Source organism: Pangasianodon hypophthalmus, chromosome 8 (genome assembly GCF_027358585.1).
Source record: "Pangasianodon hypophthalmus isolate fPanHyp1 chromosome 8, fPanHyp1.pri, whole genome shotgun sequence".
Lineage (NCBI taxonomy): Eukaryota > Metazoa > Chordata > Actinopteri > Siluriformes > Pangasiidae > Pangasianodon > Pangasianodon hypophthalmus.
Genome location: NC_069717.1, coordinates 7,141,344 through 7,167,113, shown reverse-complemented (window position 1 = coordinate 7,167,113; position 25,770 = coordinate 7,141,344). Strand labels below are relative to the sequence as shown.

General features: G+C 39.0%; 4 protein-coding genes across 9 annotated transcripts; 2 read left to right on the top strand and 2 right to left on the bottom strand.

The window, feature by feature from the left end:
* Positions 1-1,447: 1,447 nt before the first annotated feature.
* Positions 1,448-12,346, top strand: mier3b (mesoderm induction early response 1, family member 3 b). Of its 2 annotated transcripts, none has more exons than XM_026928190.3 (13): positions 1,448-1,554; positions 2,344-2,368; positions 2,511-2,656; positions 3,928-4,062; positions 4,177-4,300; positions 5,036-5,109; positions 5,266-5,335; positions 6,279-6,427; positions 6,639-6,720; positions 6,812-6,906; positions 7,027-7,154; positions 7,652-7,803; positions 9,106-12,346. In XM_026928190.3, the coding sequence occupies exons 1-13, from the start codon at positions 1,546-1,548 to the stop codon at positions 9,513-9,515; spliced, it is 1,599 nt and encodes a 532-aa protein (XP_026783991.1). In that variant the 5' UTR covers positions 1,448-1,545; the 3' UTR covers positions 9,516-12,346. The 2 variants fall into 2 exon arrangements, with proteins under 2 accessions (XP_026783991.1, XP_026783992.1); XM_026928191.3 differs by lacking the exon at positions 1,448-1,554 and adding an exon at positions 1,561-1,986.
* A 270-nt stretch (positions 12,347-12,616) lies between these two features.
* mrps36 (mitochondrial ribosomal protein S36) lies at positions 12,617-16,098 on the bottom strand. Of its 2 annotated transcripts, none has more exons than XM_026928192.3 (5): positions 15,961-16,098; positions 15,425-15,539; positions 14,962-15,025; positions 13,662-13,870; positions 12,617-13,076 (listed from the first exon to the last, which is right to left on the bottom strand). In XM_026928192.3, exons 2-5 carry the CDS (start codon positions 15,476-15,478, stop codon positions 13,059-13,061), a joined length of 345 nt encoding a protein of 114 aa, XP_026783993.1. In that variant the 5' UTR covers positions 15,479-15,539; positions 15,961-16,098; the 3' UTR covers positions 12,617-13,058. The 2 variants fall into 2 exon arrangements, with proteins under 2 accessions (XP_026783993.1, XP_026783994.1); XM_026928193.3 differs by having other exon boundaries at positions 15,425-15,517.
* An 86-nt stretch (positions 16,099-16,184) lies between these two features.
* On the top strand, positions 16,185-19,232 carry cenph (centromere protein H). 4 transcript variants are annotated; one of them, XM_026928186.3, is made up of 10 exons: positions 16,185-16,337; positions 16,844-16,920; positions 17,059-17,114; positions 17,195-17,240; positions 17,333-17,401; positions 17,505-17,561; positions 17,769-17,832; positions 18,065-18,116; positions 18,364-18,521; positions 18,684-19,232. In XM_026928186.3, the coding sequence occupies exons 2-10, from the start codon at positions 16,844-16,846 to the stop codon at positions 18,768-18,770; spliced, it is 666 nt and encodes a 221-aa protein (XP_026783987.1). In that variant the 5' UTR covers positions 16,185-16,337; the 3' UTR covers positions 18,771-19,232. The 4 variants fall into 4 exon arrangements, with proteins under 4 accessions (XP_026783987.1, XP_026783988.1, XP_026783989.1 ...); XM_026928187.3 differs by having other exon boundaries at positions 16,242-16,373; XM_026928188.3 differs by having other exon boundaries at positions 16,246-16,386; positions 17,198-17,240.
* Positions 19,233-19,735: 503 nt separating this feature from the next.
* pola2 (polymerase (DNA directed), alpha 2) lies at positions 19,736-25,762 on the bottom strand. Its single transcript, XM_026928183.3, has 19 exons — positions 25,621-25,762; positions 25,243-25,386; positions 25,004-25,128; positions 23,793-23,881; positions 23,227-23,284; positions 23,026-23,135; positions 22,546-22,739; positions 22,142-22,230; positions 21,896-22,048; positions 21,640-21,702; positions 21,478-21,532; positions 21,242-21,366; positions 21,052-21,090; positions 20,896-20,969; positions 20,698-20,806; positions 20,491-20,597; positions 20,296-20,352; positions 20,093-20,219; positions 19,736-19,999 (listed from the first exon to the last, which is right to left on the bottom strand). Exons 2-19 carry the CDS (start codon positions 25,325-25,327, stop codon positions 19,847-19,849), a joined length of 1,812 nt encoding a protein of 603 aa, XP_026783984.3. The 5' UTR covers positions 25,328-25,386; positions 25,621-25,762; the 3' UTR covers positions 19,736-19,846.
* Between the last annotated feature and the right edge of the window lie 8 nt (positions 25,763-25,770).

Below are 25,770 nucleotides of genomic sequence, written 5' to 3'. Positions count from 1 at the left end.
AAAGTCCTGTAAATTGCGAGGTGGGGCCTCCATGGATTGGACTTATTTGTCCAGCACATCCCACAGATGCTCGACTGGATTGAGATTTGGGGAATTTGGAGGCCAAATGAACACCTTGAACTCTTTGTCATGTTCCTCAAACCATTCCTGAACATTTTTTGCAGTCTGGCAGGGTGCATTATCCTGCTGAAAGATGCCGCTGCCATTAGGGAATACTGTTGCCATGAAGGGGTGTACCTGGTCTGCAACAATAATTTAGGTGGTACGTGTCAAAATAACATCCACATGAATGCCAGGACCCAAGGTTTCCCAGCAGAACATTGCCCAGAGCATCACACTGCCTCCACCGGCATGCCTTCTTCCCATAGTGCATCCTGATGCCATCTCTTCCCCCGGTAAGCGACACACATGCACCCAGCCGTCCACAAGATGTAAAGGAAAACATGATTCATCAGCCCAGGCCACCATCTTCCATTGCTCCATGGTCCAGTTTTGGTGCTCACATGCCCATTGCAGACACTTTTGGCGGTGGACAGATGTCAGCATGAGCACTCGGACCGGTCAGCGGCTATGCAGCCCCATACGCTGTAAACTGCGATGCACTGTGTGTTCTGACACCTTTCTATCCTAACCAGTATTAATATTTTCAGAAGTTTGTGCTACAATAGCTCTTCTGAGGGATTGGACTAGATGAGCTAACCTTTGCTCTCCACGTGGATCAATTCGCCGGTTCACCGGTTGTCCTTCCTTGGACCACTTTTGGTAGGTACTAATCACTGCATACCGGGAACACCCCACAAGACCTGCTGTTTTGGAGATGCTCTGACCCAGTTGTCTAGCTATCACAATTTGGCCCTTGTCAGACTCACTCAGATCCTCACACTTGCCCATTTTTCCTGCTTCCAACACATCAACTTTGAGAACTAACTGTTCACTTGCTACCTAATATATCCCCTTGACAGGTCAGTGTTATTGACCTCACCTGTCAGTGGTTTTAATGTTATCATTGATTTGTGTGTGTGTGTGTGTGTGTGTGTGTGTGTGTGTGTGTGTGTGTGGTGCCCACACAGGGACTGGCAACCCTTCCATGGTGAATTCTCCCATCTTGCATCCAGTGCTCCTGGAAGAAGCTCTGGTCCCACCTCAACCATGAACAATAAAAAAAGCGATTACTGAAGATGAATGAATGACAGTAGGAGTGTCAGTATGACAAGAATGCAGAATGAATGGTTGCAGCATTATAAGATATATCAGTATATCAGAGGATTGTCCATGTGCAAAAATACAAATGAGTGACAGCAGATGGCCAGTATATTGGAGGACAGAAAATTGTATGCAAAGTTGAAAAGTATTGCATCAGCTCAGCAGTTTCCAAACAGTATATGGAATAATCGTGTTTCTATTTTTGTAAATCAGAATATTTAAAAGTCAGTGGTCAATGCGCGTGAGTTAAACTGAGCCGGACCGCCGCCTGGGCTCCGATTGGCTACCTGAGTCCATCCGGGTACTGGGCGCGAGCTGGCCTATGAGGCTAACGCTACCAATATGGCGGAGGTAAGAGGGAAAGCTGGAAAGAAGTGTCAGATGTAAAATCCGTCTATTTAACAATTTCGAGGGACGGATTTTTATTTTGTAGATATAGATTATGTAAAGCACTTTTTATTTGTTGTACCGCGTTGTTTTTTTTCTTACAGGTCTGGAAAATGGACCATAGAAAGGTGTATTTATAGAGGGATGTAACAGGGCTCAATAGGCCTTTTTGCTATCGCGTCCCGTTAGCTAACGCTAGCTGTCCGCTCAGAGCCGCGGCAAAAACACGGCCGACAAAACTGCGCTCGCTAATTTATTTTTTGGTTAAATACTCGAGGAAAAAACATGAATTGAATTAGTTGAATTTAATTAGATGTTATTTGCGTGTTAAGGAACCGTTTGTTTGTGGCGCAGATGTGGGAATTGTGAAATACGGCTATATTTCGTGCACTGAAGGTTTGTTTATGTTTTTTCCCCGCAGCTCGGACACAAGCAGGTTTGATCCGTTAGCGAAAAAAAAAAGCGTAAATGCTAATCCAAGTTCTTCCTGATAGACGTTTTCATAACGCAAAACCTGAGCTTTTGTGCAACTGTTAACATTTGTGTTTCATATGCTTGAAATAAATTGTAACAAATTAAACATTTGTTGAACTCCAGTGATGCTCACATCAGGGCCTCTTGACTAGTCGCTGTGGAACTGTTAGCTTTTACCCAGGACTGCGTTCAAACATCATTTCTTCCATACTGTGATTATTTTTGGGGGATTTATATTTAACTAATTTGTTGTTAATACATCTGTTTGTGTCTCCTCAGGCTTCCCTCGGGAGTTCAAGCCCTGGTATGTACCAGTGTAAAAATGTTTTTGCTTGTTTCTAATATGTTGTATTGGATATCATGCCTGGTTTATTTTTGCATGTTGAAACCTGCAGTCTGTCCATTAATTAATGAACAGTTAATTAATGAATGCTCTCTGTGCACAGTTGGCTCTCTGTCCTCGGAGGATCATGACTTTGACCCGACAGCAGAGATGCTGGTTCATGAGTATGACGATGAGAGGACTTTAGAAGAGGAAGAGGCGCAGGAAGGAGACAAGAATTTCAGCGCTGAACTGGCGGATCTGGAGAAGGTGAGCTTTTATTCAGATGTTCAGTCTACTTTAAATATTAGCTGTGTTATCTCTTCTGTCTAATCTGATACCATGGATTTTATTATCAGCAGTCAAATTGAGATTTCAAAGGTGGGAACTTGCAACTTTTTTAATGGCTGCCAACAATGCAGTTTATTTGTTATTATATCATTTATACCACAATGCTTGATTCTGATTGGTCAGAAGATGTTGATTAATTTTCTATAACAGCAGCTCTGACGATATTTCATCGGACCATATGACCATAATGCGAATCATTTATGTTATGTTTATGTTAATGTGCTCGTACTAATGTTATTGTTTCTTTAGTAACAAATCGTCCCCTGGGATTTGGTGGTGTGGTGGATGTGCCACATAATCTAAACCTAATAATAAACAAATTAAAAAAAAAAAAAAAAACGTTGTCATTTTAAAAAGAAACTAATAATTGGTATGGTAGAATTTTCTGCTGCAAGACATTACTTAACATTTATGGAAGGAGTCTCCAGTGTCAGCACTTTGTTACAGTCAGTAAGTTTTCTGCCACTAGAAAGTCTTCCAAACAGAGAACTTTTCACTTTCAGATTTCTCAGTAACATACCAAACTGCGTTTATTGCCTTAGAACGAGGAAAAAGAAAGGTTGATGAGGGTGTTAGCTGTTTATAGCTGCTATAACATAAGTGCTAACAGGAACTAACTTGTTACACAGACATTCTGCAACATTAAATGAAACTTTAAATGTTTAAAAAGCATAATGTGTTGTTAATTAATAAATGAAAAATTGTAATCTTTGACAAATTGTTGTGATGTAAGAAGAATAAAACACTTCATAACTTCCTGTTATTGGAAAATAATCAACACACAACCCTGTCATGTTTTATTCTTTTATGTAAGTGTGATTTTAGCAAGTTTAGTTAAGTGAATAAATATCAAATTTCATTAAAATCTAGATGAACAGTTCAGATGTACAGTACATTACATTCTACTTAAGGTTGAGGTGGCATCAACTATCTGTAGTATTTGAAATGCTATAAAACAGCAGGAGTGATTAAAACTGTGGAAATCAGCTATTGGAAACTTGTATTAGAAACGATTTACATTGCCATGAAAGTATACTACCACAGACAGCCTCCCATGTAAACCAAAGAAGACTGAGTGCTGCTGTTTTGCAGTTCTGCTCAGTGTAACTCGTGTGTACAGTTACAGTGAATAAAGTCAGCATAATTGTTAACATCTTAAATAAGCCATGTCCGATGTGCTTTGATTGTAGGAAGGGAATATGCCTCTGGAGGAGCTGTTGGCCCTCTATCGTTATGAAACGTCAGTCAGCACGGCTGCAGGGTCGAGCATGGACAGCTCTTCTGGTGAACTGGCTGATGACCTTCCGGACATGACCCTGGATAAGGTAACCTGTGTGGTGTTATAGCAATATAATTATAAATATAATATTTATAAAATATAATTGAGTCAATGAAAAAAAAAAATAAAAATTGAGATGACTTTCTGGGCATGTTTGTAGGAAGAGATAGCCAAAGATCTGCTGTCAGGAGACTATGAGGAAGAAACACAGTCTTCAGCTGATGATCTGACCCCTTCTGTTACCTCCCATGAAGCCACTGACTTCTTCCCAAGAACACTCAGATGTGAGTCAACAGAAATATGAAATAAAAAAAGATGGATAGCTCTCTTTCTGAAAAAATGTTACACCAAAACTGTCATATTCGTTCACCATAAAATATTATTACAGAATATTTTATTGTAACATATTTAAATATCATTTATGTAAACCAGCAATATAATACTGATTATATAGATAGTCAGTATTATATAATACTATAATAATACTATATAATTATATAATACAGTATTATATAATAATATACTAATACAGTATATTATTGTTAGTAGTAGTTGTAGTAGTAGTAATTAAATAATGAAATCAATCATTCAATAAAAGTAAAAATAAAAAAAAAAAATTAATAAGTGGAAAAAATGTATTATTAGTAGTAGTAGTGTTAACGCTTCATTTGAATTTATAATCTTAGTGTGCTGTAAAAATAAAAGATAATACACTCATAAGTAAACAAAGAATTGAATCATGGATGAATATATTTTAAATGTCATGGATAATTTTTAATCTGTCTTTGGGGGGTTTTAGTGAAACAGAGATGAGAACCACACTGGAAATGATTTCGTCACTTGAATCTGGTTGAGTCTGTGCTCTTATGTTGGTGCTAATCCTCTCATTACATGCTTTGCGTCTGTTTTTGGAGGTTCTTATGATGATTCATTGTTAGCCTGGTTTTAGTTTAATCTTATCCATTGTCTTATTATAATGTCAGTAATCCATTCATGATGTGCTTTGTGTCTGATCTCAGCTAACACTACTTATGACGGTGATAAGGAGTCTGAAGGAGAGGAGGATGGTCTTAGTCCAGAGGATTCAAGGAAGGTCAGTGTCATAATATACGAAACAGTAAGCTGGAATAATATAAGTGGGATAATGCCCCAGTGGCATGTTCTTTTATAGCATCTGAAGACGTATATGAAACCCTTACTGTTATGTTGATGTTAAAATGGAAATGGAGCTGATTTTCTTCCTTTGCAGGAAATAATGGTTGGATCACAGTACCAAGCAGAGGTTCCTGTGGGCCTGAGCTTCTACTCTGATGACAAGGGTGAGTGACTTAGTTGAGTTGCCAAAAAATGTAATTTTAAATGGAGAAGAGGGACTGTTGAAAATAACGATATAAATAATTTCATGTGTAATAAGGAATAGTATGGCATTTTAAAATACAGTTTAAAATAAGTTGCAGGAGTTGACAAATCACCAGTTTGGACACCCAGGACAAGCAAATTTCATGTTGTGGCTGTTAGATTTTTTCTTATTCATAATCTCTCAGTGGACAAATAACAGGAAAAAAGGTTTCATTTGGTTATTTAAGGTTTCATTGGTGTTAAACTTAACGCATTTCACTGTGGTGCGATGCACCTCGATTCTGTAACCAGCTCGTGCTACTTGTTTCACATCTCACTGCCTGTTGCACCACACACATCAGAGACAATGATAGAATTTTTTTTTTTACTAGTCAGATTAATTAGCATGCACGGATAACCATCTTTTGAGAATCGTCAGAGAATTTGTTTTTATTGTTGTTGGGAACAATCTTTTGAGAAAAGAATTGAAAAATTCCAGGGCAAAGCTGTCTATACCCAATCACCTCATGGTTATACATATCACGCAAAAATAAAGACACTATCTAGACTTATATAATATCTTTTAGGTTTGATGTGAGGACAGAACGCCACATCTCGTAACCTAAATGTTGGCCAGTGACTTGCTGACTTTTTGTTGAAGGAATGAAAACTTTATTAGAAAAGTATAATAATCATGCACTCATTCATTTCCTTTCATAATTCATTATATGTTGTTATTACATTAGCTAGCCTGAAGTAGGTTTCCAGGCAACCAAACCATGGGACTGGGCAGCACACTGCTTTAATTTATAATTTGTCCACCCCTGAGTTTAATGTTTTTGCTTATTTTATTTATTTATTTATTTTTGTTTAAATATGGTGGTATAATTGTCAGTTAAATGAGTGTGATTGTGTGTTTTGCAGTGTTTGAAGAGGAGGATCAGTTGCTCTGGTGTCCTGATGTGTTGTCAGAGAGGAAGGTGGAAGACTACCTCAGAAAGGCGCTGTTTCAGACAGCAGATGGTTGCACAGAGAACTCTACCTGCGGAGGACACATACGAGACAGTGAACAGGTTTATAACTTGGCTGCAAAGAGCACACTTCATCTAGTTTCCTAGATAACCTTTATGACAACAGTGATGATTTATTCAAACATTATGTATAGTGCCAACTTCAGTTATACTGATATGTTTAAATATTTTCAGCATATTTTCATATAGTCTCAAGTGAGTTTCATATCAATAGATATATTTACTGACTCACTTAATGTCTCTCTCTTTCTAGGCTTTGTACGAGCTTGTGAAATGTAACTACAATACGACTGAGGCCCTAATGCAGTACTGCAGTAATCCTAAATCCTCAAAAGGTAAGTTTCCTAACATTAAACAAGATGTTGTGTCCAGATCATTTGGATACATGATGGTAATCCATCACTTTGTTTTCTGTTTTCTATGTAGAAGAATCACCACCATGGTCCGAAGAAGAGTGTAGAAATTTTGAGCATGCGCTACAGATTTATGAAAAGAATTTCCATCTAATTCAGAAAAACAAGGTCAGTACTTCATTTGAATTGGACCAAGTTTTAACACTGATGCACATTTTGTTTATTAAGTTTTTGCTAGTTTGCTAGTTCTCTGTAATTAATTCCCCTTTACACTTTTGTCGTTTTTAGGTTCCAACGAGGACGGTGGCAGAGTGTGTAGCCTTTTACTACATGTGGAAAAAGTCTGAACGTTTTGACTATTTTGTTCAGCAGAACCGGTTTGGGAAAAAGAAATATAGTATTTATCCTGGTGTGACGTAAGTAAATCGTATTGTTTACAGTAAATTATTACTGAATATGATAGAAAAATAGGAAAAGTTCTTATTGTGAACAAAAAAATTACAGCAAATCCTAAGAAAGAGAAAGATATCTAATGGTCATGCCTTCAAGCTTTTTTGACTTGGAATAAATGTTCATAAAAAGATGGTATTGCCTAATTATAGCACTATTAATCTATAATGGTGAGCAGCATCTAAGCTTAAAGCATTCAGTGTGTTAGGAAAATTTCTGTAGACAGTCGGTTCTTACTTCCTGTTGCTCTGTGGTCGCAGGCTATGGTGCTAGCAAAAAAATGGCAAAACAATAACCCAGAAAAGCAAATGTTTTCAGGGTACCTACATTTGCAGGAGAAAAAAAATTAGTAGGACATACCATCATCCATAGCAGCCAAAAATAAACAGCTCATTACATACATAAAGAAATAAAAAATACTCCCCAAAAAACATGATAGACACAGCTGTGTTTTCTTCCTCAGAGATCTGATGGACCGGTTAGTGGACGAGGCAGAGGGTCTGGCAGTAGACGGCTCTTCGTCCGTGTGCTCAGGTGGAGCTGGAGGGAGGATGGAGGTGTCTGCGGAACAGCAGCTCGGCCTTCTCAACACAATCACTGCCAGTGACCTCACAGGTGAGTGTCGCACTCTTAGGAAACCATGAGCAAGGTCTCCCAGTTTACCTGTGCAGCCTGTGATGAGATGTTAGAAGGTGAATGTTGGACAATATATTTGTATCAGATTTAAGATCTTTAACTGAATTGACTTTATGCATTCCAAGCATAAATCCAAACATTATTACTTGGACCACCAATTAAACAGGACACTTTCCCTTTTACTTAAGAAATTAAATTTTTCTGTGAAAATCATTGCTTCTTTTACTGATTTAAGTTAAATTTGCTTCAAGTTCAATTTACGTGAACTCTTGTGATGCAAACCCATAGCAGTGCAACTTCAGATGTACTGGGGTGCTCCTTCATAGAGCATCAGATTCAAAATGGAGGAAGCTGATCGTAGCAGAGGTTCCACAACATTTTGAGAAACTAAATGGTTCTGCAACTACCCTACAGAAGAAATGCAAAGGATCTAGAAGAGTACTCGTTTGCATCGTCCACCACAGTGCAGACACCGTGACCATTTACACGACCAGGCATGCTTTTATAGGAAAATAATCATCACTGGACTGGTATCTTGTGGCCCAGTGTGAGATAACTGCATGTCCCACTGTCTTTTATTTCTCTAATACCACAGCAATTTGCAAACTCGTGTTTATAATTTTTTTCCTTGAGTTTTTCATGGTTTATACTTATGTTTAATGTTGTGGGACAAGTTATAGCAGCTATAAAGGGGGTGGTCGTTCCTGAGAAACTGCAAAGTGCAAAGCCCTCGGGTCCTGACGATTGTTTCTCCTTGAGATCCATTAGATTTAGATTATGTGGTGCACAAGTACCTGTGAATTAGCTGTTACTGTAGAAACATTGTATTGGAACGATTACATTAATGGTGCTGCTTGCACTACTGTCAGAGCTGCTGTTATTGAAATTAGTCAACATGTCAATTAGTAAATAAAAATTGCTTCAGACTTTTACTGAGATTTTGGCTGTATAGTTCATAATTTTGCACTTGCTTGAGAATAAACACTTCCAAATATTAGTGATAAAAGTTTATTAGGTTATATCAGCTTTTTTCCTTCTGCGATTTTAAGCAAAAATAGCTAGAGGATAAACCAGTATACTTATTTCTGGATATTTCATTTGCATGTCTTACAAATTTGAATGTGTCTTTTTTTTATAAAAAAAAAAAAAAAAATTTGTACATTTTATCACAGATGCTTTTTTTTTTTTTACATTTTTTTTGTGCAGTTATAGTCTAATTTTAATTTACACAAATACCGTTTCAGGCAAGTTCCAGTAACTTTTTTACTCCTTCATTTCCAGTTCTGAGTAACAGCGTGGCATCCGTGTGCAGTCAGGCTGATGTGAGCTGCTTGGACTCGTCTTACTTCCCCCCTTTGGAGACTTTCCACCGTGGAGCGCTGACTCACGATGAAGCTACTCTAGGCTACGGAGCAAGTGGTGACGCTGGCTGCCTTGGTGTCCTCGACTCGGCTCTGTATCGGTCGGATCTCAGCCAGCTCAGCGTGTGCAGCAGCAAGGAGTGTGAGCGCCCCTCCAAACGCCTCCGAATGGGCCTCGCTGACTCGTTCATCAACGACACACACCGAATCACGGGAGCCAAGATGGCTGTGTCTCTCACAGACTTCAGCAGCATAGCGAGCGGGGATGCAAACACTTTCATCAGCTCACACTCGCGCCATCACCAACACACTGCACTGCAATCTGACTGACCCCAACACACACATACACACACAACTCCTCCCAACCTGTACAGATCCACCCACTGACTGAACCTTAGTTTCTTTTCTAATTATGTATAAATATACTTTTTTGTAATATGACATCAGTGATGTCTTTATTGTACAGAGCTACGAAATCTTGATTTCTCAAGAGTTTAAATAGCCATTTATTTTTCTGGTTCTTTAGATACTATCGCTATATCAGCATCAATTTACAGTTAAACATAAATGCTGGAGGTGGAGAGCTGTGATAGTTGCTCTCTTATCGTATACTCATCCCTGTAACCGAAGCATTCAGTTTCACTTTCCCGTGAAAAATAATTGTTGCCAGAAACTGCATTGACTTCGTTTTATTTTATATCTTCTATCATTTGTAAGTTGATTTTTTTTCTAAATTGGTACTGTTTTTGATGTTTACACAAGCCGAGAGACACCGGGGTTCGGCAAATGTAGCATTTTGTATATCAGGAAACTTTTCTCTTAAAATTGGGGATTTGCAGCAAAACCACATATCTATTACAATGAAGAGCACTTCTTATGAGCTAGAATATTTTGGCTTCCATGTTTCCTTTGGGTTTTTTGTTTGGTTTTTGTTTTTGCTCTGTGAATGCATGCCATGTGTCCTGCTTGCGTTTTTAGGAACCGTGAGATTGCCACTGGATGTTAGTGTTTTGTACGACGAGAATTGTGTAGTTGTCCAGTTTGTTGGTAGCTGTGATTGTTCTAGTTTGGCTGGTTTTAAGTGTATTTAAGCTTTAAAAATTCACCCTTCAATGTGCAACTCCACATATCATCAGGGTTTTATGTGAACCTCTTGCTGAGGATTTGGAAGAATGAGTGTTGAGGGTGCCAATATTATCCCCTCCTCTAAGACTTCCAGGAAAAAGGCAGCTGAAACATTAGGTACACCTTATAACTAGGACGTGTGTTGAATGAGTGAGCAGATCTACCCCTGCTGTTTTACACAGTCTGACTTGTTTTATGAGGTTTGGCCCCTTTGGGATTATGTCGAAGAATTAGGAAAATGTCATTTTGACTTTGACCTGTGTTGTGCCCTAAAAAGAAAAAAGTGAGACTTATCCCTAAATTTGGTGACAGTATTATATTATACATTTTCTGTTGTGAATATGCAACATCAGGAAGACGCTAAGCTATCACGCTCGCTGGAGGTTTAAAATCAAGCTTAAAAAAATGAAACCGCTTCTGGATTCTTACAGTAGAGACACCAGTCTGCCAGTACGGGTTGCTCATGTGGTTCTTTTAAACCTAATATTAGTTGATGCTTTGATAATTATTGCGATTATTTCATTTATTCAGAATCAGACATTGCACCTGATGTACTAAAGATATTCAGATGCCCTACTTGTTAGGCTTGCTGTGCTGTAAAAAGATCCATTATAATATTCTGCATTTTTGTATGCTGTATGCACCGAGCAGATGCGGCTCGTATCTCAAAACAAGTGCTTTTTGTTCTGTGCATCCAGAATATAAAATACTTTTGAATACTTTCAGCCCTCAATACATTTTAGAGAACGGTTGATGCAAAATATATGTATAAAAATAAGGTTCTTGTTTATTATGGCAATAACATGTAGATATGTACAGATTGTTTAATTGTTGTATTTCTTCTAATATTCCTTCAAGACATTATGCTTTTTTTTTTTTTTAATAATTATTTTGCAGTAAGAAATGTGCCCATCATACATGCCAGCTGTTGCTGATTGGCAAAAATACCACTAAAATGTTTCAAGTGGGAGGTGTATAGAGATTTGCATGGCACATTCTCTTTAGTGATTTCTCTTGGGGCGCCCCACTACAAGTGCAAGACGATTCACCTCAGCTCATATGGGTGTGGAAATGCATTTCATTTCTTCTCATCAAATAAGCTGCTATCAGTCAATGTGAAGATCTGCACCTGATGAGTACAGAATCACAGAGCTGAGGGTTAAAATGCACTGCTGCTGCTGTGTGTGTACGTCCAGGAGTCATGCTGGAGTAGAAATAGTCTTGCAGATGTTTGACTGGGATTTTTCACAATATAAGATATAGTAGATAATGCAAGGCAAGGACATTCCTATTGAACAGATGTGGCTTTGATTTTCTGTGTCTTAGTAAGAGATGCTTTGTGGAAAAACTTCCCTGCTGCCTCAGATGCAAGCTTTCTCAGTGCATCAACTCCAGATTTTCTGCTGGAGTGTGAATGTAATGTTTTTTTTTTTTTTTTTTTAAACAAAGTTTCAAAGATCTATGATGAGTGAGATGTTGCTTTTCCCACTCACTGCATGTGAAAGTGGTTCACTTGATTACATGGATGTGTTTTAATCCACTTTCAGCAGTGTCTAGTCACGTCTCCTCTCGTGCACTGCCACATTATATCCCTGTCAGATGTGCACTGAGGCAACGACCCCAGTTTTTCTCATATTTGAATATTAGATAAGATTATAAGTTGTATTGAGTTACACATATCCATCATTCCCAAATTGCTTGGTAAATATTCTCAGTAGTTTTGGGTTTGTGTATTTCACATTCATTTTGTTTGAACTCAAACAGTAAATGATCTCTAGTGCATTCATCGGCGAGACATAAAAAAGGGAAAATACAATTGTGAATAACAACGACATATAACTTTAAATGTTTATCCAGAAATATAGACAATCATAACATTTAATAACTGAATTATTCCAACATATTGTTTATAACATGTAAATACAATTATATTGCTTTTTGTTTCTGCGTTTGTTTAGGCATTATTTTGTATTTTTTGTTGTACTTTATTACTTGATGTAAAACATCCAGAAATAAAGCTCTGGAAACAGCTGTGAGAGTTTGAAGTTTTCCAGTGTTTGTTTTTCCCCTACATGTGTAGCTTTTGTGTGATTTACCACAGATGAGAATTTCTACATGTCTCTCTGTACTAAGAACAGAACAGAAAACCAGTTTACAGAAAAAAAAAAAAGTACTTAGAATTTAATCATAAAATGAATCTTCCACACAAAGACTGCATATTGATTGTACATATACATTCATTATAGAAGTCAGTCATTCAGGGTGGATTTTCCCTTTAGGTTGAAGTAAAACACAAAGCAAACTGATTTAAATTAATATACATTTAATAACCCAGATTTACACACAGTCCACACAGTGCAGGCTGATAATTGTTATATGTTCTTGTGCCAAACTAACACCGACATGATGTGTAAGTGAGGGGAAAAAAGTGAACGCCTGCAGTGTGAACTAAGCAGCCTGGCTTAGATGTGATATACTGAAATGATCTAACTATAATAATAATAATAAACTGTAATGTTGGCTTAATACAGTGCACCTAGAAAGTACTAACTTCCTGTCAAAACGTCCATGCTGCAAACATTGCAGTTGAATTAATGAGAAAAATGACCCGGCCTGTACTGAATAATTATATTTCAAAATCACCCCTATGTACATTTGAACAACGACTCTTTATTCCTGTAAGGTACGAGCCAACAATAAGAACCTTCTCCACAGCTATCGGCGCTGGCAGGTTTTAATGATGAGCCATCACTCAGGCCCGCCACGCTGCAAACAGAACAAGAATATTATTAACCATGATGAAAATACAGCAATATTAGCATATACAAGTACATAAGAGCCACTATTAACCTCAGGATTCTTCAGGAGTCTCAGGCTCAGACAGCAAGGCAAATCACATTGATTTCTTAACATCAGTTTTAAGGGTGATAAGTTCTCATAGTAACGATGCAGCCATCACGTGTACTCAGCAAGAGAACGTAAGAAGAGAGAATTCGTCTTGAATAATTGCGGTGAAATTGCGTCTTTTTTTTTTTTTCCTCCCTTCATTCAAGTGTTTGGTATTCAGCTCAAATATTAATAAGCCATGAGGGGGGTGGAGTTGCATCACATTACCCTGTCGATTATTTTCCTATATTATAACAGCACACCCTGTTGTTATGGATTGTACACTGAAAGCACTGGGAGTTAAGCATGGTTAATGTTAGCACTGGGAATGTACTGGAACCCTGCTCATGAACACACAGCACTGAGATTTGATCCCCTCAACCTCAGCAGAAGAGTAAAAGCACACACACACACACACACACACACACACACACACACACACAGTGGCTCAGCCCCAGCACTAACCTGAATGTAGTCCATCTCCTCGAGTGCCAGGGCCTGTCGCCGATATTTCTGTGGAAGCTCTTTAACGATAGCAATGCTGTCTGGTGTGCCAGGGAGTCGACTGATGAGTCCTGCGGGTCTTGGAGGTGGTGTAGCTGACTGCGCTGCTGCAGGTGTAGGCATAGGTGTGTGTGGGGTGGTGGCTATGAGCAACTTCAGTGCTTCTTGTACTGAAAAAAAGGAATAATTGTAAAGAAAGTAAATAAAAACATATTAACAGTTTCTATGAAGGTAAGTCAAATGAAAACCTTATTTTTTTTTATTTTGCATTGTTTATTGCAAATAGGTGTCAAAAGTGCATGAGGTTTACGGTAGCAGTGGAAGGGGCTATTAAGAACAATGCAGCAGTAGTACATTTTTACTACTTTTACTACTAATTTTTGCAATTACAAATTCAATGTTGCACTTTCAAGATTTTCATCTGACTCATTCTCTTAAAAGAAAAGTCTATGCCATGTTTTTCCCCTGTTTAAACCCAAGTTAAATTCCAACTACACGAAATATCTACACACAACTAGTGCTCCCAGTGTCTACCAAAGTGGTTCTCAAAGTGGGGTCTGGAGACCCCAGAGGTCTGTGAAGCATCATTTCTGCGGTTCTGCCATTTTTTAAAAAGACACAGCAGCAGATGTCACAGTCTACTACTGTTAGTGTTATAGTTATTGTAGTTAGAAGACTAATTTAATGGCCACTTTTATTGATTAGGTTTAATCTAAAGCACAGTAACTTTTAAACAATTATTAAATGTCAACTTGCATCCAAGTTACTTCAATAAAAATAGGGAAAGTGCTGTAAATATAGTACATAACAACTGTTTTGGGTAACTGGTTTAGAGAGCTCTAACAGTAAGGAATAAAACACATGTGTAGGGCATGTTGTTATAGGAAAATAATCAGCAACAGGGTGGTGTGATGCAGCCTGGCATTACGATCCCAAAGTTCCTCAATAACACCACATCCTAAAGTGTTTTATTCCTCTTATAGCACAGCCATTTATGAATGAATGAATGAATAATCAGACCAATCAGAATCAAGAAAGAGCAATAACTACTGTATATGATGGGTATGTGCAGGTATTGTGTTTAATAGTATAATTTATGGTTTATTTTACACTGAAGGGAGTCCCTTGGTGCACCCTTTCCTTGTTTATCTGAGTAATGATCTGATTGAGGTGTGCTGGGTGTTTTGAGTGGGACAGTGTATTAGTTGTAATGGGTTTACTGTATGAAAGAAACACACTGAAGTGTATTTTTCATGCTCACCGTTTGGCTTGGGTATGCCCTGGCGATTTGGAAATTTGATAAGTGGTGCATGAGGTCGCACAACCTGTGAAAAGTGGAATGATGATGATAATGATTAGATACAAGCTGTAATGTTGTGTGTTTACTTTGGACCCTGTTTGTTTTACACATAGCTCCTACAATACAGCGGCGATGCACTTCGTGATTGTGTTTACAGAACCAGCTGTGCAACGACACCAAAGCTACATGATCCACCTTTTATGAAATATATCACGTATCTACGGGAAAGGAGAGCTGGAGCACAGCTCAGTGTACTGACAAGGACATGTGCTAAATTACACACAGCTACTCTGGGCATAAACGTCTCAAGGTCACGTGAACAGGCCAAAACGCCTCGCTGTCTAAACTACAGACTACAGACTAGAATGAGAGAAAGAATTTCACTACGAGACAATAAATGAAATTGTTAATGGAGAATATTTACCTGCACGACCCGACTGGCGGCGGCCATCTTGCCACTGCTAACTTTACTTCCCATAACGACCTCCACCAACTGCTTCCGGTTTAAATGAGGCAGCTGTTGACATTTTCTAGATTAGCTAGAGGACAAATTCTTTATTGTTTGTATTTGCAGTACAGGAGAGTATATTTATAAACAAAGATACCAGACATTAAGCAAAAAAATATTAAGAGTGCATTAAATATTTTTTCTACTAATTTTATACATTAGAATATGCAAAATACATCATCAACTTGACTACACAAATAATTAATTTACAGCTCAGAATAAATTACAGCTCAGAATATTGCACATTTGCGTAGCAGGACATTTATTCAGGGTATTAGCCAACTTTAGGGTAACCTGCGAAAAGCATGTTAGCCAGCTAACTAGCTAGCACTGTGATCATGCACTTGACTTTAACAAATGACACAAGCTAACCAGCTAGCGCCAGTGCTAACTAATGTAAATAAATCGCCGTTAACGACCATTAAGCAGACTTAACAAAGCTCAATCCTTACCAAAACATATCTATATGTCTACGACAAAATAATTTCCTATTATATCGTGTAATAACATCCAGCACTGACAACAGTGGTCTGGAGGATGGAAACCAGTGGCCGAATCCCAAATGGCTCAGTAGTGGACATATAGTGCACTAGGAAGGGAATACTGCATTATTATTTTATACCTTATGTAGTACACGTATATAGGAAGTAGGAAGCCGTTTGAGATTCAGCCTGTGGTTTACGGTAGGCTTGACACAAGAGGCGTGGCCTTTCAGAAGGCGTGGCCTCGTTTAACTCCGGACACGTCAGAGTCACGTGACGAAGGACTTTCGGGCGGCGGTAGATTCGGTTGTTTGTTGTTAGCAAAAACTAGCTAACTAGCCAACGAGGTGAGAAAAACAAACCGGATTTGGCTGAAAACGACAGTAGGCTGGAAATGTATTTATCTAATATTTTTTTCAGTGTTTGTGTGTATCGCTGTATAAAATTGTCTCCTAGAGGGCGAATTAATCCCCTTTTGTGTACATTAGTCGAGCTGAGTGCAAATGTTTGCGACCCTTTTAACTTTATATTATGGTTTATTTACAAATCAGAGTTCCCTGTTCATGGAGATGGTGTTTTACAGTCAGCAACATGACATAAATACTACAAAAATCTAGTCTAGCATGTTCTTCCCCCAAAGTTGATTCGTGGCTGTGCCGCTAACCCTGTACAACCCAACCTGCAGTCATGTCCCAGGCTCGTCAGTTCATAGTAAGGGTGCGCAAACTTTTGCACCCAAACGGACGATTGAGGTGTCTTGGAAACGTTTCAAATGGACAAACGGGGAAATGGAAAAATTAACCATCTAAGAACATTTCAAGGTAGTAGCAAATGTTTCTTTTTGCTCTTTTAGATGGATTCTGAAGATCCTGATCCTGTTGCAGTGAATGATCATCTGCCATCATCCATTTCCCCCATACATCTACTCAGGTACTGAGCTCAGGTACTGCTGTGGACTTCAGCAGATATTTATGACTATAGGATGACTTCATGTTGAGGACACAGTGCTTTTAATTAACAAAATTAACAAAACTTTTAATTAAGTTGTGTGTGTGTGTGTTCCATCAGGATGAAAGATATAATGGCCAACCAGTGCTTTGACATGAGTATTAAGGTCAATATGGGTAAGCCGTCAAACATATATTTCTGTTAATGTTTCTAAACATTTATTTTTGAGATCTGATGCTCATCTTTGTTTCATCAGCAGGCAAACTTAAGTCTTCTGAAACACTGGATGCTGAAGCAGATCTGTAAGTCTTAATCTTTGCCTGGTTGGTGCAAATGAGCATCTTTTTCTATGGCGTAGAAATTATATGTATTCTCTTCATGTCATCATCGACAGGTCCAAATATGAAAAAGAAATAGAACAGGCAAGAACGTCACATTTCAACAAGACACTTGCCCTAAACAGGTAACACTGCCTGCTTCCGACTTTCCTGTTTGTTGTGATTCTGAATGCCAGTATGAATTTAAAATCAGATTGGAAGTGTAATGCGGTAAACTGTGTGTTTTAGGATGCAGGTTTGGAACGTCATCATTGAGAAACTGATACAGGATGATGCTGGGGCAGCGTAAGTGAATTTGAATGGATAAAATTAAATTCTTGTGTCAGTCTTGTGTAACAATTTTCTAGTTAAAATTTAAAGTACATGCTGCAGCTGTTCCATATCTAAGATCAGAAATAATTTTTTTATTTTGATGATGACAGAATGGTGTCATGGTGTTTCTGATTATAATAAAAGCATTATCATTTTTATATAATGAATAATGTCTTTTAGGTCATTGAAGGCAGTTGTTGATGAAAATGCAGACCTCTGTGAGAAGGCAATGAAGGTTATAAAGGTATTGTTTTATTTTTTTTTTTTTATGTTAGTAATAGTGCTGTAACACTGAAAAATTCTATGCTAATTTTATACTAACAGTTTAATAGTGTTAGGCTTAGAATGCCAAAAATCCATGCCATAAAATAATCATATATTGTATAAATAATTCATTACATTAATGAGAATATGAAAATGAAATTGCTGTCGAAGTAATGATTGTATTTTATTTGTTTATGTGCCACGTGATTTAGGAAACTCGAGAACTTCAGGACCAAATCACAGACATTCAGAAGGAGAGACTTGGTACTTGCTACTGTTGCTTTCTTACATTTCTGCATGCACCTCTGCTGTACATATTAATTAGATCCTTCTGCATAAAATGCTTCAGATGTTAATCCTAGACGAGGCTTTAAAAAAAAAAAAAAAAAAAACCCACACACAGCTAACTGTCTTGTATAAATCATTTAATGCTGGAACACTGAGCACAGAAAGCCTGTTCTGTGTTTTACAGCAGAATTGAGAATTCTTGGTGTGTGCTGTATATTCGCAGAGATGAAAGGTCTCATTAAGAACAAGATGCAGGAGATTAATGAGCTGAAACAGATGGGGGAGAATCAGGGCGAGGCACAGAAGCGGGCCATGGAAAGAGCGGAAGAAGTCCTGCAGAAGTACAAAAAGATCGCTACCATTTCTCAAAATGTCCTGCGAGTACGTGTTTGTTTTGATACTCTACTTTTTTCTACTGCCACATTAACAGATTGCATCCATGGCATGAAAGATACTAAAGAAACACTATCCCTTTAACACTATGACTTGTTCTGTATCAAACCAGCAGGTATTTTCCTAAAAATGTCGTGTTTTGTTTTTCAGGGAATCATACTTGCGAGCAGGGTAAACTGGATCAATGATCCTAAACTGAGAGACATTGCAATGGGACTGGAGAGCATCCCTAACTGAGGACTCATTTTATAAACAAGATATGCAATAACATACTGTATACTTGTGTTTTATGTAATATAGACAATGTTGATTTTTTTAATACAGTCCTGATGTCTTGTAAAATGAGTAAAAATAGAGTCTGCTTAGTAACCATGTTTTACTAAACAAACCATACCTGCTACACACTGCCTGAAAGGGACCATATGAAAAATTTTACATGCCACATTTAACAAGATATATCTGAGTCCACATGTACAGTAACCATTTAGTGTATAAATGTACATTTTTGTCCTGACAAGGGGAACCATCTTCTCTGGGATGTGTACCTTTACCTTTTCTATTTAAAAATACATGATTTATCTTTAACATGCATCCTATATTCTTCCTAATGTTGCTGTGGCCCTCCAAGTGGAGAATATTACAAACATGAACATTATTGTGGAAATTTCCCTTTAATAAATACATTTGCCTTAACACATAGGTTAGTGCTCTTCTGGGTCATCTTGGTGTTTTAAATGCTTTGTCCGGGTCAGGGTAATGGTGAATCCGGAGCATAGCCTGGGAACACTGAGCATGAGGTGGTACTATGCCTCGGCTGGGATGCTTCATTTTGGAACAATTTAGACTAACCTAGCATGCTTGTGAGAGGAAACCAGAGGAGACCCATAAGGACACGGAGAACATGCAAAACTCCTCACTGACAGTAACCCAAGCTCAGGATGGGTGCAGTGGGCAACACTATCCACTGCACCAGCTTGCTACCACCCCATTTGAGTGAAGATGTCAACTTTCAGGGTTGCACGCAAGATGCATCACATTTTTCCAGTTTCAGTATGATACCAAGAAAGCTATACGAGTTAGTCCGATACGCAGTCCTCACGTTTTTCACTTCTTCACACTTCCGCAACACAGGTCTTGTTCAGAAACAGTTGTTCCTAACTAAAATTTCAAAAACTATAAAACATGGACAAGTGCATCATTCCATTACTATACATTTTATTATTTTTTTCATACTTATTGTAAACATGGAATAGAGACATAAAATGAAATTGTACATACAAATATAAATCCATTGGGACACAGAAAACTCTGAGTTATATTTTCACCACCTGTGCTGCTATGCAGGGGCTCACTCTTTTTCCTTCCTCTTGCACCGGGTTCTGCTGGATCAGTAACCGTCCATAGGTTCCTCCCACCTGCCCTTTGGTCAGACGTGCAGGATTGATGCACACACAGCCGATCACGTCCTGACAGAGAGGAGTTTAAAACCGTAATGAAATATATTTGTTGGTAAAGGTTGCTGTCATACAACATTAGAGCCAGAGGTTAAGCTGCATTACCTTGATGAAATAGCGCAGCTCGGAAGGGACAATGAGAATATCGGGAGTGAGGGGCAGCTGGCCATACTGCTGAAACCTTTCATAGTCCATATTGACCTCCTCAGCAGGAGGGTACAGCGGGTAATAGCTGCAATGAAAGGGAACCTTTGAGAACAAGCTATGAGATAAGGACGAAAGCTGTGGCATCAATATTTCCCACCAACCTCCTCTGGGTCAACATGTGCTTCATGATCCGTGAGAATCGATCCGAGCCTGTGGCACTGCAACAATAAAGAAACGTTAAAGCCAAAACTTAGAAAATGACAATCCAGTAATAACACTTCTGAATCAGGGCCTTATAGTCTATATAATTATTATAATATAATTCAGTAGCACCCTAAATCCCATGTCTGTCTTACCAGCTGATTTCCTCAGCTCCCATGTAAAACAGGATGTCTGTAGAGGTCATGCCAAATGTCACACCACCAATCAGGAGTGTGCAGGGATCAGGGGCTAAGGTCACTCGCTAGGGTGCAAAATCAGAAACTGAGGTTATTGAAGGAGTTTATTACCACTACACAGAAGGTTCTGGTTCAGATTCACGGAAACACACAGTGACAACTCACCTGAATATCATCTTTCTTCAGGTCTGGGAGTGTGAAAGGCGGTTGGGGATAAATGTAATGGTGATGTACATCTCGCTGAGATGGAACAAACACCAACTTGCAGCCCGTCCTGAAAGGAGGGGAAAAAGGAGGTTGAGGGCAGGAAAAGAATAATAACATGCAGCAAAATCACTGTGAACCAGTTTCTGTAATACACACCCTCTGGTTCCATCCACGATGCTGTCTATACATGTGGAGAAGATGGATTCAAATGTTTCCGTTACCTGAACTTTCTGTAAAACAGTGCAAAAAATCAGACAGTCTGCTGTTGTGATGTTTCAAATATTATACACAAAAAGAAAAAAAAGAAACTACCTCAATCTGCTCATGCTTGGAATCAACAAACGGTCCAAGCTGTATGAAATAACAAAACATAAGACATGCAATGTCAGTCCAAAAACTTAATACAGACAAAACTTAAAATGAACACACACAAAACTGCTTTCATTTATAGAAAAATCTGCATTCTGAATGAATGAATTTTTCATAAGCGTGTCGCTCTCACCAGAATGCAGACATCAGGCCGATCTTTATTAATGATGTTAATCAGGTCAATCAGAGGGTCGTAGGACAAGCTGTCAGAAGGGGTGTACGGCCCACAGGCCACTAACACCATCACAGACTCTGAGACTGCGCGCGCACGCGCACACACACACACACACACACACACAATTACAAGTTATATAGTACAGTGGAATGCTATGTATTAAACCGGAAATATTCAAACAGCCGATTTCTTACCTTCACTCATTTCCTGCTTCAGCTGTGGACTGGAGTAAAAGGGTAATGGGACGCCCTGGAGGACACACAGTAAGATAAGCAAAACAAAACATATAAAAGGTATTCATATTACTAAACTAAACTAAAATGCAAACTATTGTTGTTTCTGTACTGGACACGTACCTCATAGAGTTTGGAAGCAACAAACCTTGAACCGGAAGTGTTCATACCTTCCAGGACAACAACCTAAAACAAGAGTGTCTAGTTAATGTACACAATCAAGAGACATTACATTCACTGTGCAAAAAATACCTGTAGTTTGTAATACTGGTGTGAGATGATTAACATTCATTTGATATATCTAATCGAAGCAACCCAGTCCTGTAAAAGTAATCCACCTCTAAGACACATGTGTATGTTTGCGAACATTTCTGCTCACCTGTCCAGGAAAGAGTGAGTAGTCTTTGAGCTCGGACACATCTACAGGCACCTGTCTGGCCCCGTGTTCCTGACTCGCCTCCAACAGCACAGACTGAGCGTTCAGCTTCCCGTTACTGTCACAGCACACCTGACCTAACACAGATACTGTGTCCTGCAGGAGACACAAAGCTGAGTTAAACACTCATTCTGTAAAAATAAGAAGTCAAAGTTAGCAGTCAGATCAGGAAGCGAGTGTTTGATGTACCTGAGCAGGTAGAGAGACTGGAGAAAACTCCTCTATATTGAAGTGTGATCTTAGCTCCTCCCCCAACAAGTCAATCTTCTCAGTCAGAACTTAAGTTACCATACAGAAGGAACAAAACACACAATTAATATTGTATATCAGCATTCCTTTGGGGGGTCATTCTTATGCTTTTCTGATGTATACTGTTATCGTCCAAATAGGGTAATTATCGTGATATACATGGGCTGTATCTCCCACCCCCAGTCTCTTTGTCGAACTCACACCTTGTACATTCTTGCTGCCTAAAAACATTTTAAACTGCATCTTTGTTGACAAAAGGTGCTCATTAACTTAATGTTAATGATATTATGACATTAGTATTACTATGCTAGTCTGGGCAGAAGAGTGTAATGTAGTGAACCTACCATCTCGTACATCTCTGAGCCTCTGGAACATGTATTTATAGGAGCTGGTGAGAGACTCTTCCCAGCTCTCGAGGAGCTCCACCTGCACTGCAGTCTGACCCTTTCCTGTCCAGCGTGGACCCTGAACAGCGCCGAATGTGGCCACCACCTCCCCGCGTGCACTGCGCATGCTGTATTTCTGAGAAGGAGTTGCACTGCACACACACATACACACACATTTATTAGCAAGCAAATTAAACACAGTCTATACAGGAAGAAAGGTTTTGAATGAAAACTGCCATTCCCACTAATGAGACAGGTTTTTAATGTGACAGTTTGGCAAATCAGTGCTGACACGTATGCACTAGTAAAACTAACTATTATTGTACGATATCAAGAGTTCTGTAGGAAGCTGAACCTACCTGAATCTGCAGAAAATGCATAATCAGTGCCAGGAGTGAAGTATAGTGTGAATAGTGTGTGTGAACATGTGTTCGTTACCATGGTGAGAAGCTGGCAGGAGAGAACAGCAGACCCGGACTGGGCAGACGAGCAGCACTGCGTTTGGACTTAGGATGTTCTGGAGTGGTGAGAGCACGCTTCTGAGAGCCCTGACACACACACACACACACACACACACATTACAGCAACAGCAAAAGGACAATTTTAAAACATACTTCCATTTTTCAAAACATCTCCCACCTTCCCTGGTGTTGAGTAAGAGTCCAGTAAATTCTCTTCTTCCTCTTCTGCTTTGATTCTGGTCAGATGGGGTTAAGAACTCCATTGACTATGAGAATATGTACCAAAATGAAAAAGCTGCTCAAGCGATGCACATACAGTAACCTAAACAGCAGACCACATGGTTCTGCTGTGTATAGACATACACACACACGCGCGCGCACACACACACACACACACACACGCACGCACGCACGCACGCACGCACACTAACTAACTATAACTATCTAATTTTTTTCTGAATGTGTAACTATGGTAACTCGCCTAATTACCACTGACTATTTTAATTTAATAGTCATTTACACACCCACTGAAATGTAGGGCTGAATTCAACACTGATTGATGGGATTTTTTTCTTCATGACTTTAATGGTAGGGGAAAACACTGAAGCACATATAAGCAAGGATACTGGAATTCAGTTTGGTCATTTTAGCCAAAAAAGACTTAGCATACAATTTATACTGAAGTGTCTTACATTGTTATTGTCAAAGTCTGAGTGGGAACCATTCTCAAAAGAAGAAGGATACAGGTCCTGGATGGAATGAACATCTCTGGTAGTGGTGCTGAACTTGTTGTTCTTTGATGAGCCTTTGGTCTTCTGCCTTTTGTTCAAGACCTGCAAAAAATACAGGGCAGCAGTCAGCCTTTAACATACCCTTAGTGCGTGGAGAAAAAAAGTTTCCTCAGGCAATGTCCTGGTTTAGCATTTTATGGTGAAATATACAAAAATAGGGTTTACTTTAAACAAGTCAGGGTTCCAATCGTTCTATTCTTTCATAGTTTTTCCAAAATAATCTCTGAATTTCCATGACTTTTCCAGTGTGTAAAGCCTGCATTGCGCTCATCTGAGCCCATGTTTCCAACAACCAATGATCAGTCAATTGCTTTCTATTCCAGTAAAAGTCTATTCTCCTCTATTCTATTTCATTCTAATAAAAACTCTACTTTGATATAAGTCTTTCCTGGTAAAACTCTTTTCTATTCTGATAAAAACTCAATTCAACCCATAAGACAGTATTCTATCCTAATAAAACTATTCAATTCTGATAAAACGGCCCAATTCTATTTTGATAAACCCCGACTCTGACCCATTCTAATAAAACTCTATTCTATTCTGATTAAACTCTATTCTATTAAAAGTGCCTTAAGAAAATCTTCCTTCTTCATGCAACGCTACTGGATGACCAAGAGTGCTGTTATTCTGAACATCACCATGGCTGTGATTCGGCCGTAGGTTCGAGTGCTGCAGGTAATCACATGCTGATGTTCAGTACAGCAGCACGACCGCGAATGTGATATTGCTTTTATACAACAGTTCTATAAACAAGAAATTTATATCGAATAACTGACATTTCAGACAAAGTATGGACAAGTATTTGGTTCACTTTTGCTCTGTCACTGAAAAATAGTTCCCAGAGAAGCTGCAGCTCAATAGAGCCTTGTGTGTTGCCATGGTAACGCACAGTAAGTGTAGTAACAGTTTCGGTAGCAGTGCTGTTATACTGAATATCAGCACTTTTCCCAATCAAATTAAAACTATCTGTTACATAATGCTTAATTTTGATTTCTAAAATAGACGTTACACACTGGAAATTCTGAAAATGCTTTGATATACAAATGATCAGGATAATCCAATGGATATGCACGCAGCCCATGACGTCATCCGGCGACACACTTAACAGTATATAGGGAGTTAAGCTGTATATGGAGCATAAAACACTCATCATGGTGTGCTCACCTCATGCTCGAAGGTCTCCAGGTTGTTGAGACTGAGCTTTAACTGGCCTTTAGTGGTGCTGAAAGCGACCCACTCATACACAATATCCTGCCCCTTCATTCTGTGGCACATACACTGCTCCAGCACTGACACACACACACAGGGAGAAGGAAATGAGAGAGGGAGTAAACATGAGTGGAAACCTAACCCTGGGGTGTGTGGGTGTGTGTGTGTGTGTGTGTGTGTGTGTGTGTCCTCACTTCTGTCGAGCACTGAGTCCTCCTCACAGCCGATATCAAACGTCTCCAGCTCCAGTTTCAAGTCTTCCGCGGTCACCGCTGCCATCCTGACCTGCTTCAGAGCTACCTCAGAGCTTCAGTATTTACTCTCCAGTTAAATGTAATCTGAAATGTAAGAAAACCTGTTATCTCACACTGACTAAGATCAGAAACACGAGTGTGTGTGTAAAAACACACGCCTGGTAACGTCGCGGTAATGTTAACACTAGCAGCTAGCTGGCTAGTTAGCTACCTAGCTACTGTAACACAAGCAGCGCGAGCTAGCAGGAACAAGATTAAACCTGGTGCTCAGTGAAACCTCAGGAAGTTCTCTTTATTTATCAAATGTGACCATTTTACCTGCTTGTTGTGTTAAAATTGTCCGTACTGTGGCATTACTTTCACTCCAGCACCGTTGCTGTGTATTGAATGACAAGTCAGGATTGCCGCGAAAAATCACAACAGCCAGACGTCACTTCCGGCGCATGTGTTTGGCCCTTGCCACGAGGT

Bases quoted from the DNA above. Each gene is read 5' to 3' on its own strand.
- mier3b (XM_026928190.3), top strand. The intron at 5,110-5,265 runs GTCAGTGTCATA...CTTCCTTTGCAG, and splicing joins GTCCAGAGGATTCAAGGAAG to GAAATAATGGTTGGATCACA. The intron at 5,336-6,278 runs GTGAGTGACTTA...TGTGTTTTGCAG, and splicing joins CTTCTACTCTGATGACAAGG to TGTTTGAAGAGGAGGATCAG.
- mrps36 (XM_026928192.3), bottom strand. From the start codon at position 15,478: ATGGGAAGTAAAGTTAGCAGTGGCAAGATGGCCGCCGCCAGTCGGGTC. The intron at 15,026-15,424 runs GTAAATATTCTC...CACTTTTCACAG, and splicing joins CCGCCAGTCGGGTCGTGCAG to GTTGTGCGACCTCATGCACC. The intron at 13,871-14,961 runs GTGAGCATGAAA...CCTTTTTTTCAG, and splicing joins GGGCATACCCAAGCCAAACG to TACAAGAAGCACTGAAGTTG.
- cenph (XM_026928186.3), top strand. From the start codon at position 16,844: ATGGATTCTGAAGATCCTGATCCTGTTGCAGTGAATGATCATCTGCCA. The intron at 17,115-17,194 runs GTAAGCCGTCAA...TTGTTTCATCAG, and splicing joins GAGTATTAAGGTCAATATGG to CAGGCAAACTTAAGTCTTCT. The intron at 17,833-18,064 runs GTATTGTTTTAT...CACGTGATTTAG, and splicing joins AGGCAATGAAGGTTATAAAG to GAAACTCGAGAACTTCAGGA.
- pola2 (XM_026928183.3), bottom strand. From the start codon at position 25,327: ATGGCAGCGGTGACCGCGGAAGACTTGAAACTGGAGCTGGAGACGTTT. The intron at 23,285-23,792 runs GTATCCTTCTTC...CCATCTGACCAG, and splicing joins GTTCATTCCATCCAGGACCT to AATCAAAGCAGAAGAGGAAG. The intron at 21,533-21,639 runs GTACGTGTCCAG...TGTGTCCTCCAG, and splicing joins TTGCTTCCAAACTCTATGAG to GGCGTCCCATTACCCTTTTA.